We start from the raw sequence: 15,060 nt of genomic DNA, 5'->3' as shown, positions 1-15,060 counted from the left end.
CAAACCAAATTCTCATTCCGCCCGTTAGAGAATGAGTAACAAAAAGAAATTGTTTCAAAGGGAATAGGAAGAAGCCTACTTATTTGTGTCAATTATTAGACCATTTCAGGTCTACAACTGACCCATTATGGCCTCCTTTTAAAGCCCAGACCCCCATGAAATTTCCCAAACCTGTTCAAAAACACTCCGTTTCTGAGTGCAGACTCATACTGGTCTAGAAAGTTGGATACTAGAACTCTGGAATTGTACCAGTGATTTAGATTAATCGATACATACATGATTCAATGGATGGATAACACACAATATAAAGTAAAAGTAAAATATACTACTATTATCTTACACTCTTTCGGGAAGTTTGAACTCTAATATAAAGCAAAATGATCTTCCTTTGCATGGGTCACTTTTAAACAACAATGGCATTGTGTACTTTTTGTAAAAAAATATTCATCCATTTTCCATTCAGCTTATCCTCACACGGATAAAGTATGAGTAGTAGGCAGGGGAGTCACTGAATTGTTTTCCAACCAATTGCATGGCAAAAGGAGAACATTCCGACACACTCATTCGTACCTGTGAGTGTTCAACCAGCCTATCATGCATGTTTTGGGGATATGGGAGAAAACCCACACAGATGCAGGGAGAGCATGCAAACTCATTCTAAATAAGTATATTTGTAATAATTTTTTAAAGTCACTGAGCTTTTGCACCGAGACAAAAATGTTGAGTACTGCAGCAAGGGTAACGGAACATTAAAAAAACTGTATAAACACTGGATGATTTCAGAGGCTACAGTTTAGAAAAAGATTTGAAAAGGAGTTCATGTGCTTGTGAGTTCAACTGAGTGTTAGTGTGCTTTCTAATGTTTGAAATTGTGCGTGCACGCGCGTGCACGCGCGTGCAAGTGTGTAGGTGTGTGTGTGTTTCTCACCCGCAGCTTCTTTGAGCCAGCTGCTTCATGCCTCATTTCAGTTCATATTGATTGGTCCAGTTTCTCTATGTTTTCACTTTTCTATTTTGGTCGACTGACGCATCCCTACGAAACCCGCTGGCATTGATTGAAAGTGCTCTAACTACTAAAGAAGCATCTGCAAAAAGTGCCGTACAGGGAACTAAATAAATGTTTGTTCCTTTTATTTTTGGGGAGGATACAGAGTATTTGGCAGTACTAGTAAAAAAAATCTATATTAATATAAGTATTGGATGTGTGGAGTAAGAACTAAACAATATAGTGATTCACCAACATACGGAAGAAGCCATGTTTGGGGAAATGTTCACACCCGACAAATAAGCACCAGTAGGGGGTTACCTGCTGCCACGTAACACAACTGACCTATACGTATAAGGAGACAAAACTAGTCATGTGTCAAATTTCTAATATTGTGAGTGTAAAAAGAAGTAAAGATGACAACCCTCGTGAGCAAATCAATGCAAATTTTTAAAAATAACTTTTAAAATACTTTTGTTTACATAGAAAATAATTAGATACATGACTAAAATATGATTCACTTTTGGGATCTTGAATTTGGTTTCTCTTTTAGACGTTACTACTATTACAGCTCCATCTAGTACATGTATAACACAATCTCCTACAACACTACTAATACTACTACTACTGCGTTTTATAATCCAGCGCGCCTTTATATGTGAAACCAATTTTTAGAAAGGCCATTCATTGAAGGTGCACTTTTTATAATCCCGAGCGCCTTAGAGTGAAAAAAAAAGGTAATTTAATTCAAATACTGTGGTTATTATTGAACATGAGTTTGGTGGTCCATCAATAGAAAAGCAGATGTGCCTACCAGTTGATGGTTTAATTACTCCGGGTTGCTTAAGAGACAGCAGGGAAGTTCTATATTTGAGTATTTTGCCACCGGCATAAATCAAATAAAATTGAATGAATGCTAATTCAAAATTGCATCATTACTAAGACTTTCTTACTAAAACTTTTATTTTATATATCTATTTTCTATATTTATTTTATTTTACTATGCCCGACACGCTCATATAATACACAGCAGCTCAGAAGTGATTGCCGGCAGTCATACAATCATACACAAAAACATTTCTATTTAACCAGTTATGACAGTAGTATTCTAAGCTTTCCAGTGGGTGGTTGGTAGAAGTAAAAAAAAAACGCTTTCCGATCACATATCTGACCCCTAAAAAACCTACAAACATGCACAGAACCCCAGGCTCTCAGTCAGTCTCTGACAGAAATTTGTTTTTATTGGCTCAGGAGTTCCCTTCCCTCACTCCCCTTCACTCTCCTTCACACTTGTTCTGCCCATTTGTCTCTCCCCTCTATTACCCCTCGTCTCTCTCGTGTGTAACTTTTATCTCTGCCTGCATTCCTTCCCTTCACCATCACCACCCTCACCACCAATCCTCTGAAGTTGTAGCTTTGCCGGAAGCTGACACAACCACACCATTGAACTAAGATGAACATTCCCTTTTTTGTTTATGCTAAACAGTACATTGAATGATGAATTCATTTATTTATCTTAGTGCTTGGAGGGCATTGATGAGATATTTTTCCTGTCCATTGTTTATTATTATATCTAGCCTGATTTTTTTTAAATGCCATATAGCTTGGGCTGAATTGTATTTTTAACATGTTTGAATAGTGGTGATTTTTTCTACTGTACTACCAACACTTTATTAAGGTATAGCAATGTATGTATAAATCTATGTATATATCTATCTATATACGTGTATCTATCTATATATATGTATGTATCTATATATATATGTATGTATATATATGTATATATGTGTATATATGTATATATATGTATATGTATATGTGTATATGTGTATATATATGTATGTATGTATATATATATATATATATATATATATATATGTGTGTATATATATATATATGTGTATATATATGTATGTATGTATATATATATATATATATATATATATATATATATATATATATATATATATATATATATATATATATATATATATATATATATATATATATATATATATATATATATATATATGCTTGAGGCAGGACATACTGAATTAGCAACCCTCCCTCTTTGAGATGTAGGCTCACTTCACCCATATCCTTCAAATAAATCTCAATGGGCTAGTGACAGTACAGAACCCCCTCAGTGCACTGCCGTCCTATTACCTGTGGCAGTCATCTCACTGTCATGCTGATCAATGATTCATGTGCAAAAGGACCTTGGCCTGTTAGCTTGCTGCGATTCAGCTCTCAGCTCACTGACTCCATGGTGCTAGTGCCCCCTCAGAAAATAATGACTGGACTTTCTCTCACATTTTCTCCTACTGTTAGTCCCTTTTTGGTCCAAATGCTGAGATGATGGACACTGAAGGGAAGATAGATCGAAAGCCAGGGAAAAAAGAATACAAGGGAAGGTTTCTGCAGAGCACGTGCTGTTCACATAACTGGCGGCACGCTGTTTAAGGAGTGTGTGTGTGTGTGTGTGTGTGTGTGTGTGTGCTTGTGTGTGTGTGTGTGTGTGCGTGTGTGTCTCTTTTTCTTAAATCTTCATGCATGACATGCAGTAAAGTGCCATTGAGGACATAATTTTAATAAATTATCATTTTTATAGTAAGTTCTGAATTTGATGACTGCGTCCAATACTTAAAAGGTAGAATCCAGTTTTCATTTCCCTTCGTAGCTGGTACAGTTAGGGGGATGAAAAATAAATAAATAAATAAATAAAAAATAAACCAACATATTTTACATCATTGTTAATTAATATCATCTATTTATTTAGCTATTCTATATCTAGTTATTGCTTATTCGGTAACCATGAGCTCCGGGAACTTATTCTTCAGTGAAAAAGGAGAATTAATGGTAAGATTGAGTTTGGTAAGACTTAGTTTATTGGTTGTCCGAACTCTGTATTGTTTTACTTTTCTGCCTTTCTTAAAGCCTTCTTGTGACCAGCTATTTTGATTATAATGTTGTAAATATTACAAGGATAATAAATCTCCAGTGTTTATTTTCTTCCCAAAATTAAACCCAAATTCCCCAAAGTATTGAGAGCATGAAGGTTAATGGAATATACAAAAACTACTTGCAATAACTGCATTTGCATCAAATAGCTCTACTGGGATTGGGTAAAATTAATTTCGATCTGTACATTTGTCTGGGATATTTTGACATTTTGACTGTACCGGCTTACACAAAAATACAGAGTGGAAAGTCATTTGTAATGCATATTGGTGCTTGAACTCACTAGACTTCACAGCCTGCACACTCAAAACGATCATCTTCCTCCTCATCATGCCTCCTTATCTCAGACCCGTGACTCAAGTGGCTAAAGTAGTGTAAGCTAAAGGTCAACAACTGTAAAGCAAACTGGGAGTGAGACAAAAAAAAGCGAGGCTGATGAACTGGAAGGGCAAGTATTCCAAAATGAGATTTGAAGGATGTTTTTATGAAGTCATAGGGGCAGTAGAGTTTCTAAGGACTATTGCCACCGAGTCGTCACTCAAGTGTCATCAGATTTACAAGGATTTGGGTGCACTCGGGAACAAGAACAACGTGCAGAATAGCAAAAAACAAATAAAAAAATAAAAAAACTGAGACTCCAATGTTAATGTTTAGCTCTCTCTCATAAAAAAACTAACATCAGAATTTTACAGAACAAAAAACATTGAGTTATATATTTTTGTTTTCACTTTTTCCTCCCCTTTTTTTCTAAACGAGAAATCGATTTCAAGAGAAAGTAAAAACGCTATTTTTTCCTTCCCATTTTCTAGCTAACAGTGGAACAAAAGTACACACTAGTTCCATAGTAGAATGAAAGTGCAAAACTTTTTTTCACTCTATTTCTGCTGTCAGCCCCCAAAATAATAAAAAAAAAATTTATTTATTATTTTCCTGGTTTGGTTTTCAAAGCACATATTTTTCAAGAATGTTTGATCGCTATTCATTTAACTGTTTGCCTTAGCTTTAACTATGTGATCATGTGAATTTTAAGCAGTTCCATCTGAAGGTAAAGCCAAGCATATGTGAAACAACAGAACGTTAATGTTTTAGCATAGGCATGGTCAATGGTGTTGGTCATTATGCTTAGTTTGGTTTAACAGAGAAACCATTTTGTCTGAGGGTTAGCAAGAGTGTCAAGTGCCACCAATCACCAGAAGGAAGGTAGAGAGTGAAGATGTTTGAAGTCTTCAGAAGTTCTTCCCCTTGATCTGTAATGTTTGCAGACAGCCTCTGACGGCCACCGTTGCATAGTTACTTTGTGGTTAGACTTTTTGCTTTTGTTTGATGTTCCAAAGGTGTCACAGATGAAAATGTGGCAGTGAGTTATTTCATTTATTTTCTCTTTTGCTTCACTGAAGCAATGCTACCTTTATAGATACATTTTTTTTAAGTCAAAATGAAAGCAATTAAGGACTACAGTTATGCATAAATGGAATATAAAGATTTGTTTGAGCAGGGTGACTATTTTATGGGACCTTTTATTGACAGTCTTGCAAGACAATTAATTTTCTTAATGGGCATGTGTTAGTTCTTTCTATTTAACGGAGTGTGGAATTGCTTTCCTAGTAAATATTTTGATGAGCAGGAGAGGGAAGTCCAGTATCTTCTCGTACCCTTTGTTGTTTAAAAGGCCCATATGGATTGTGAATCGGCAGTGGCTTTCAAAGCATCATTAGTCATGCACAAAAGATTGTGTTAGCACTTTAATATCCGCCTTGGGCTCAAGTTCTTAAAATCTCTTATAATTGCTCACCTCTGCCACAATATATGTGAAAATGTGTGTGTGTGTGTGTGTGTATTTGTGTGTGTGCCTGTGTGTGTTCGTGCGTGTGTGTGTACATTTGTGGCTCTGCTAATTGTATCCTGCCTTGATGGACACTAATAAGCACATCTAATGAATGATAGGCCAGATATGGACATAAAAGGGGAGTCAGACTTGGCCATATGCACATGCTGAATTTTAATTTTCTCTTTCTTTTCTCTCTCTTTGGCACAAATTCTGTGTGGTTGTGCATGTGTGTCTAGCGGTCCACCTGTTAGGTCTGACCTGGCATCTGCGGCACAGCAAGAGCCAGCTGTATGAGAATGGTGTAAGCTCTGCAGACCATCAACTGGAGGATCGCAAAGCTAGACCTACCAGCTCTATTCACCTTCTAGACACACTCAATCCTGAGAACACACATGCCAATGACAGAGGTGAGCATAAAAATCTTTAATAATAAAAGTCGTATGTTACATTCAGCAATGGACAATCCAGTCAAGAAACTTTCTTGCTTCAAAACAAAATCGACAGGCGTGTTGGTGCAGTTCAGAGGCTCAGAGCAGAGACTACTCTAGAGGAGCCAGATGAGGTGGCTGAGGCATTTTGTTATGATGCTACACGTCTCAGTGGAAGATACTTATTGCAAACTTTTCTACCCTTTCATTCTATGCATTGGCTTTGCTACATTTACTATAGGTTCTCTTAAGAGAATTGATGTTTATTGTTATGTCTTGAAAAGAATTACATTTGCACATAATCAGTAGAGGGTGAAACTGACTGGCCAAAAGCATAATATTTTAGTCAGACCCTTTTTTTGACATTTGAACCTTGGCCCGCGTAGACAATACGCGCCATGTGCAACGCATGTTCTAATCAGAGAGCTCACTCCAGACTGAGTAGCAATTTAAAAGAAAGGAAAGATAATTGGTTAATCATGTTCCCTCCTAGCCGCTGCGTGACTGGAATTGACTCTCGTCGCTCACTTCTCAACTAGCCAGAGAAATTACTAACACCAATTTAACCCCATGATATGGTACATTAATTGTCAGTGTTGCAGGTCATGCTGTCGGACAGGACACAACAACCTTCATGGTTGGCTGATGGATATTGCATAGTTGTCATGGATTATGTTCAGCATTTAGAGAGAAAAGTCTTTTGGCCAGACTGCAACCCACTGCGTTTTAAGCAACTAGGGACATACCTAAAGCAACTGTTCTTAAAAAATACTCACATTTGAAGGATTAACGCTCAACTCGGGAGTTAAATCCTAGATAAGAGAGCACACAAGTGGTACTTCTTACTGTTGCAACACAATCTTTTATTTCAACATATATTGATTTAGGTCCTTGATGACAACTGGGACATAAAATAGAAATTTAAAAAGTGGAGTTGAGATTATTGTACTACCCTCAGAGGTATTTCCTACACAAAGAATGGTCTGGGAGATTAGAGATTGGTTTGTAATCCACTGCGTCAGATTATCACGCTCATCCTGATGTACCCATCACCTCTCACACCCAAAAACCACACAATCCCCAAGATTACACCACAAGGACTGGTGAGTTGGCGGTTGAAGGGAACCAAAGGGATAAATACATTGCACTAGAGAGCGAGAGAGAGAGCGATAGAGAGAGAGAGAGTTCTCCCACAACCCTACTATTGTTATGCATCATTTTATAACTTTTGATTGTTAAAATGCATTTAAATGTGCAGTTAATGTTTTATTCAGTATGATATTGTAAGAAGCATATTGATTCATACATTTCACCGCATTGCATATTATCAGGAGCCCTACGCAGCCAGCGCTTTACAAGAAACAAATATTTCTAATTAGCACATCAGTAATTGCCACTCACCTAATAATAATCAAACACAGTTTGCTAAGTATGCATGAGACCACATGGTTCAAAATATCTTTATCTGCCTGGCATCCCGACACACAGTGAAATGTCCCTATTGCCTCAGTATACCTTACCTAACAAGTTCTGAAAATATTTTTCTTACTTGAATGAAGTACATAGCAATCGCAGAATATCTCATACTCATTAACTAGCTTTAGTTCATAAATAAATAATATAATTGACATTCCCATTAAGTAAAGCATGTGGAGCATGAGCATTGGCATTTTAGCCAATCCCATGGTTTTTTTTAGCATTTAGCATTTAAATGAGAATCAATGCCAAATTATTTTTTCCATTCCTTTTTATATTGGAAGTTTACACTGCTAGAATGTAACAGAAGACTCTTAATAAACACATCTATGACCCAGTATTAAGGTAGATGAGCCAAAAGATAAAGAATTTTCTTATTTGTGAAACCGATTTTAAAACACAGCCTCATGAGATGCTCTCGATATTGTTGATTTTGACAGAAGCGGAAAAAGCGTGACGTAAAGTACGTAAGAGTGAATTTAGTTGCATTAGCCGCACTGCATCCATCCGTGTTTCGTCACATAATAATACGACTTCATTCTCGCAATAATACTAAGACTTTTATGTTGTAGTCCTACTTTTTCTTTCTTTCTTAGGCCATAATACTCTTGTGCAGATTAATATTCAGCGCTCAGAAAACAAATAGCGGGAAGTAGGAGCACTGTAGAAAAATGTTTCTATCCTGTATGTGTATGGGGGTGTGTGGTGTATGAGAAAATGGGGGGGGGGGTGCATGTGTAGGTACTTGTGTATGAGTGTGCATGAGAACGTGAGCGAGGGATCGAACGGGGGAAAGAAGTAAGAGAAGAGATGGATGAAAATGCTGATGGACTGGTCCGTGTTACACTAGTCTCATTGATTTTCTCACGCTGGGATACATTCTCATGTGATGCGAGCGAAGTCCGCCACCCATCCCCAATCTCACACACACACACACACTCAACCCTACACCCTCATTCCTACAAGAACACATAGGCATTTATACACAATTGAGTGAATCCAAAGCTCAATTTCAGAAAAAAAACTTGCAAAATGTCAATTTGGTACTCTGCATCCCAATCACTGACAAATGTGGCCAAAGATAATAGGCTTATGAATTCAAACTGTGCGTATAGTAATTGTGTAACAGCTTTGTGACACACATACATTGCATAATACAATGATGTGAATTGCCTAAGAATGTACATTTTAAAATTGCATGATCATCATTGTTATAATAACAATGGAGCATTTACTTTTCTGAAAAATTACATTACAATACTAGTGTTTTCAAGCTCTTAATGTTAATTGTAAATTTCCTTTATTACAAAACAAAACACAAAAAGAACTTTGCATGATATGTCTCTTATTGTTTAATTCATGTTTTCACATTGAACAGTTAAAAAAAAATACTATGTCTTTTATGATTACATATTTTATCAAATGTTCTAAACAGGAAAAACATTGATGTTAAAAATTTTGTTTTTGTAAAAATGGAAATCTTTGACTCTTGGTATAAATGTGTTTGTAGTCAAGCAAATCTGTCAGTCACAGACATAGCCCGAGGCTTTGATTGTGGACAGTGGGTGAGAGAGTAATGGAGGGCCTGAAGGCCAAGAGTATTATCTTCAACTGACTCAGACTGACTCTCATTAGGCTTCAGAGTAGAGAGAGAAGGCTGAAAGCTTATTAAGCCACATGCTCAAAAAGACCCTAATCGAATCCAAGTAATTGTAGAGACCTTACCCATTGTGATATTTTTGTATTAGGTGCACTCTTAATGTTGGTGCACCAAAGTGTGTGAGATTGACGTGTGGGCAGGGGGTCCAATATGGACTAACACACACTTTTCTAATCCCTCTGTTACCCTGTGCTACATTATTCACTAGAATTTCAGGGTTAAAACCATGCATGCTGAAGAGATTTTAGTTCCTTTGAAAGATGATTTAATAAAATCTAATTGTTTTACCTGAACAACCCCTAGGCCAGAGAAGAATAATTAGACCTTGTGCTTCTACTCCTAAAGAAGATCACAGTCATTAGGCTAGATATACACACAGCGCTGAAAAGGGATGAGTTTTGGTTTACTCATACTAAATGGTTTTAGAGACCTAGTTCGGGCTGTAGTGCTTCCAAATGGCTATGGCAGCATAAAGAAAGACAGAATATATAAAAAGTATGGAATTGAATCTGAATCAGGGCTTTTCCAAATGCGGGGAACAAAATGTTATGAATCGACAAATTACCAATGAAGCACTGGGAATGCATGCATGGTTTAATTGGCCAAAACAGAGTCCTTCTGCTATTGTGTTCATGTGCAGACACACACAGGAAGCATCTTTTTATTGGCTTTAAACTTTAGTTAATTTTTCACGTTGATGCAGTTCACTTGAATCAGTGTTAACACAACAGACATACTGTGTCACAAACCAACTAGTCTGTTACTTCTGCAAGAGCTGGTCTTGTTACGGTTCCAAACACATTTCTGCGGTTTATACCAGGTGCAAAAGCAATTTGAACTCAGCCCACCATAATCTGCATACAAATGCATTTGTTTTTACCCTCAACTGCTTTGTAGCCTACTGTTTTGTATTCTGCGAGGAAGACAACAAGATTAGTGATATCATCAATTGCTATCAGGACACAATACACTGCAGTGTTGCTCATATGTTCCCAAGATACTTGAAAATTATTATGGTGACATGGCTTTGCAGTCACGGATTTGGTTTAGCATGTTTGCACAATATTTGCTCCCCTTTTTATTTACACGTGAGCGTTGCACTACTTTTTTTAATGACATGCCCAAACATGACATAACATGATGTTGTGTGCACCCATACACACAAAAACAATAACTACTGTTACACATCTTGAATATCACTTTTAAAAATACTTCACTGGTTGCAAAAGTAATGTTGTTGTGAATTGAATTGGACAGGGTTTGATTACAAAGTACACACACCTGGTCACACAAGGGAAGGGACACCATGAGGGACACAATAGGTGAAAAAGCTTCACGAAAATGAAAAAAAACGACAAAAATAAATTAAAGAACCAGTAGCTCTAATTGTAACAATAGTAGTTGTAGTAGTAATCATAACTCAAAAATTTGAACCAACAATTTAAGAGAGAGCATGTTTAGAATGAACAGATATTATCAGATTGGAGTTGGGAAATGGCCTGATTTTTGTTCGTGTTGTTTCACACCAACGATATCAAAGAATAACATTGATAAATTACTCAACCACTCTTCCTCTTTTAATGACTTCTGCCCACATTGTAGTTTTAGATGCTATATATTTTTTTCTGCTGGAACCACATAATGGCTTCATACATCTGTTTCTATCTTTGAAATATATAATTGTTTAGTTTTTTCTTTAGAATTTTATGTATTTATTGCTGCTGTGTGAGATGCAAGATGTTTTCCTCTGCCTTGCATCAGCAGCTGTAAGTTGATGCTCCCTGCTTGTCTTTTTGACATTCTCCTCTGTTCTTGGCTCGTTCCCCCTCTCATCCTTTTTCTCAATCCTCCCACAACTCTTCCCTACAACTCCTGCTTTACCCAATACCCATACTTTCAAATGCTCGGAGCGCTAGTGTCTCTCCTCACATTGCATCATACAAGAAGAGCTACAGTACAGTAATTAGCATCAGAAGGACCTGGTTGCTCATCTCCCTGCCAGTCAGCTGGCCCGCAGTGCTGCCTGCGCTCGTGTAATGCCTGCCTGTTTTGTGCCAACCACCATACCCAATTCATGTCCTATTCATCTAGAGTTGAATAAAAGGCTGCTTTCCTCGGGACATCCATCCCTCTGTTGGCCTTTATTTTTGTGGTGAGGCACAAGAGTGAGGATTAGTGTGAAAGGGAATAGACTGAGGACGTATACTCAGTAGGAATGCATAAAAGCATACTTTAGTTCTGCCAAGCTGCTTACATCCTGCTACTATAATTGGAGAGAATGTTGTATGTTTTTCTCTCTGTCCAGTCACGTCAAAACCAAAAGACCATCAGCTTTTGGGCAGACACTGTATTTGTATTAATACTCAAATTGCCTCTGGTTTTAAAAATAGACTGTGTGGTAGACTTCAGAGGTTGTTGGAAAAGAACCAGTAATAAGACACATTTTGAGTGAATTCCTTCCACACTGTGATTTTTCAATTGGTTTGTTTGGAAATCAAGAACTCCATAGTATAGTAGGCCAATAAATATAAAAAAATATGAATTTATTTAGTGCAGCGGTCAGTCAGCGAGTGTTCTCTAGTATCTACTACGCTACATGCAATACATTTTGACAAGCCGATATCCTAAATTTTCATATCGCAAAGTCATGAAATGACCATTATCAAGTGTCAGCGAAAGATTTTAAATAAGCTTAATTCATGTTATTACAGTGTCACCATTTCTAATGCCAGAAAACAATAATGACACTATGGGTATAAGAAGAGATATCTTTGGGCTCTTGCCTGCTGTCATTTGACGAGATATATGACAGCTGCCCTGTGGATGTGCATGATGTTGCCATAATGGAGTGGTAAAGCTGTGGCCATTATAGATAGAGAGCACGCAGAGGGATCCATGAATCTACCCCTAACTGTTCATCTGCCTTTGTGGTCGTAACGATCGGTGGGCTCCCCTCTGTCAGTGTATTTTCTCCATCTTCTTTTAGAAGCACAGATATATCTCTCCATAAAGGCAGGCACAAAGAGGGCTATAGCGGTCCGCCTGCCCCACCGACACAAAAGACTGAGACCTGGTGGTTGATAAAGTCTCATAGAGAGGCAAGGAGCTAATGGCTAAAGGACTTTAGGAAATGCCATTCTCCTTAGGCACAAAGACACACTCTGATTCAAGACCCTATCTCTCTTTCATGATTCTATTTGTGAATGCATGCATACATGTGGTCACCCCTTTTCTCCACTCTATCGCTTTTCTTTCTCCTGCACACTATCTTTCTGCTGAAAAGATGCTAACATAGCTCATGTCAAAGCCCCTGTAAATTATGCTTAGGCACAACACTCCTTTGTAATGCAGAGCCTGGGACTGCAAATGTGGAGTCTCTTGAAAAGCGAGGTTTTTACAGCCACGAGTCACTCCCGATGTCTCTTCAGTCTCACTTAATTAGTAGAGCTGTTGATCCCAATGATGTTGAAGGACAAAGCACTTTCATTTTCAAGAGAACCCCTCTTGTCTTTGATAACTCTAAAGTATATGACCTTTACAATACCTATTTGTCATTTGATTCTACAGAAAAGTGGGTGCGTGGCCGGGCCATCGATCGTGGTGAGGTCGACATTGGAACGCAACAGAATCAGGCCATCCCACCAGGAGTGTTTTGGAGGTTTCATATGACTGTGCACCATCCAACCCACATCAAGTTCAATCTTTCTCTCTCCCATAATGCACTGCTGGGGGTCTATGGACGCAGGAATATACCACCTACACACACACAGGTAAGTCAATATGGTCTTGGAAGACATGTAATGACGCCCTACACGTGTACCCATGTACAGTGTTCAAAGAAATCATTATTTAATAATCATTAGAATGAACTGTATTTCAGGGAGCTTTTGTTTTATCCATAGTAGCTCTACTGTTAATCCAAATTTACATTACCAAGCCCCCACGGAGCGACCTAAATGTTACATCATATTCATGACAAAAAGAATACATACCGATACTTTCTTTAGATTATTTCACTATAGTTTAACAAGAATCATGAACTAAATTGATTTAGCCAAAACATTTTGTGTCTGCAGTGAGATTACCATTGATATTAATAACACAGACTTTTCATGGGATGAGTAACAGCCCAAAACTATGTTTTTGTTTTCCCAAGCTTGGAAAGATTTTTTTTCCACTCTGATTTTTGACCATTTTATACAGGGAAGAGCAGTCCTGCTGATTAAGCTGCCAGTGTGCCAGTTTTCAGTCAATCTCCAAATTGAAGGCAGTAATTCTTCTTCTCCAATTTGGTTTTAAAGCTGCTGCCCAGAGTGATACTAGGTCACAAGGGAAATAGAGAAGCATTACATTCTAGTGGTTATTTTCCACAGTAGTGTGTTTTGTGTATTTGAGGAGGTGCATGCTATAAGACAACCAGATATTGGTGTTTTGATGAAAAAATAATCAATTAATTGATATAATTGTGCCGACACCATTTATTTGTTATGCTCTGTGGATAAAGTTTTATTGTTGTCTGTTCATGTTTCCGAATGCGTTTAGTTTGACTTTGTGAAACTGCTGGATGGGAAAGTGCTGCCCAGGTCTTTGAGTGATACTGTTTCAGCTGGCAAAGCACCTAAAGGTCTGCTTCTGAGCGGACTCCAAGAAACGCGCTTCATTGAATACATGGACCCCGGCACCTGGCATCTGGCTCTCTACAATGATGGACGCAATCTCGAGCAAGTCTTACTTCACAGCACCCCCATAGGTGAGAAGATGGGCTTGCAGTTAAACACACCAATGATTTCACTTGTTTGAGTCAACATTCATGCATTCATCTTTCATACCGCACATCCTCATAAGGGTTGCGGGGGCTGCTGGAGCCTATCCCAGCTGACTTTGGGCAAAAAGTAGACACCCTGGACTGGCCACCAGTCAGCCATAGGGAACACAGAGAGACAGACGACCATTCGTACTCACAATCATATTGACACCAGCGCGAATAGGGCTGGGCGACTGAACCACTACAATACCAGGCGGTACATAAAACTAAGGGTTTTTGTCCTTTAAATACTATATTCTGAAATGTAATGCGAAACACATTTTCTACCAGTCATGGAAACAGAAAAATGTCTGTCTGTGAATTAGCACTGTCAGGCCACCATAGATAAAATTGTTTTGATATTTAACGCTGTCAATAGCAGTGAATGGTTTAATAATGTGTATAGTATTTTGTACTGCTATAGTCGCAGGGTTTGATTTACCACTGGTTTGGAGTTGACGTAATTTTATGATAAAGTTAATGTTGCTGTCAATTCAAAACACTAACATTGGTTACTAACTACCACTGTGTAGTACTACTGCATCAATTTGAGTTAAAAAAAATGAAGGTTGGCAATGCATTTTGTCTGTATATAATCCTCTGTGCAGGAACTATGACTGCAGCATGAGAGGAAGATACTGTCAAATACAAGATGATCATTGTCGGGATATTGAGCTTTTGCACAGAAAAATGTAACCGGATCTAACTGCAAATATTGAGGCATATTTTCTATCCATAACCTGCATCATTAATTAGAAATCAAATGTGTGTATATATATATATATATATATATATATATATATATGTATATATATATATATATATATATATATATATATATATATATATATATATATATATATATATATATATATATATATATATATGTATATATGTATATATATATATATATATATA

At 37.4% G+C, this 15,060-nt stretch overlaps 1 protein-coding gene across 1 annotated transcript in view; it reads left to right on the top strand.

The window, feature by feature from the left end:
• The window catches only part of LOC144082296 (teneurin-1-like), a 138,291-nt gene that overhangs the window by 61,476 nt on the left and 61,755 nt on the right, over positions 1-15,060 (top strand). Inside the window, exons 6-8 of the mRNA XM_077609342.1 lie at positions 6,011-6,181; positions 12,906-13,108; positions 13,881-14,088. Coding sequence (XP_077465468.1) covers positions 6,011-6,181; positions 12,906-13,108; positions 13,881-14,088 — 582 coding nt within the window. The remainder of the gene's footprint in view (positions 1-6,010; positions 6,182-12,905; positions 13,109-13,880; positions 14,089-15,060) is intronic.

This window comes from Stigmatopora argus, chromosome 9, assembly GCF_051989625.1.
Source record: "Stigmatopora argus isolate UIUO_Sarg chromosome 9, RoL_Sarg_1.0, whole genome shotgun sequence".
Lineage (NCBI taxonomy): Eukaryota > Metazoa > Chordata > Actinopteri > Syngnathiformes > Syngnathidae > Stigmatopora > Stigmatopora argus.
This window is presented reverse-complemented; position numbering and strand designations above follow the sequence as displayed.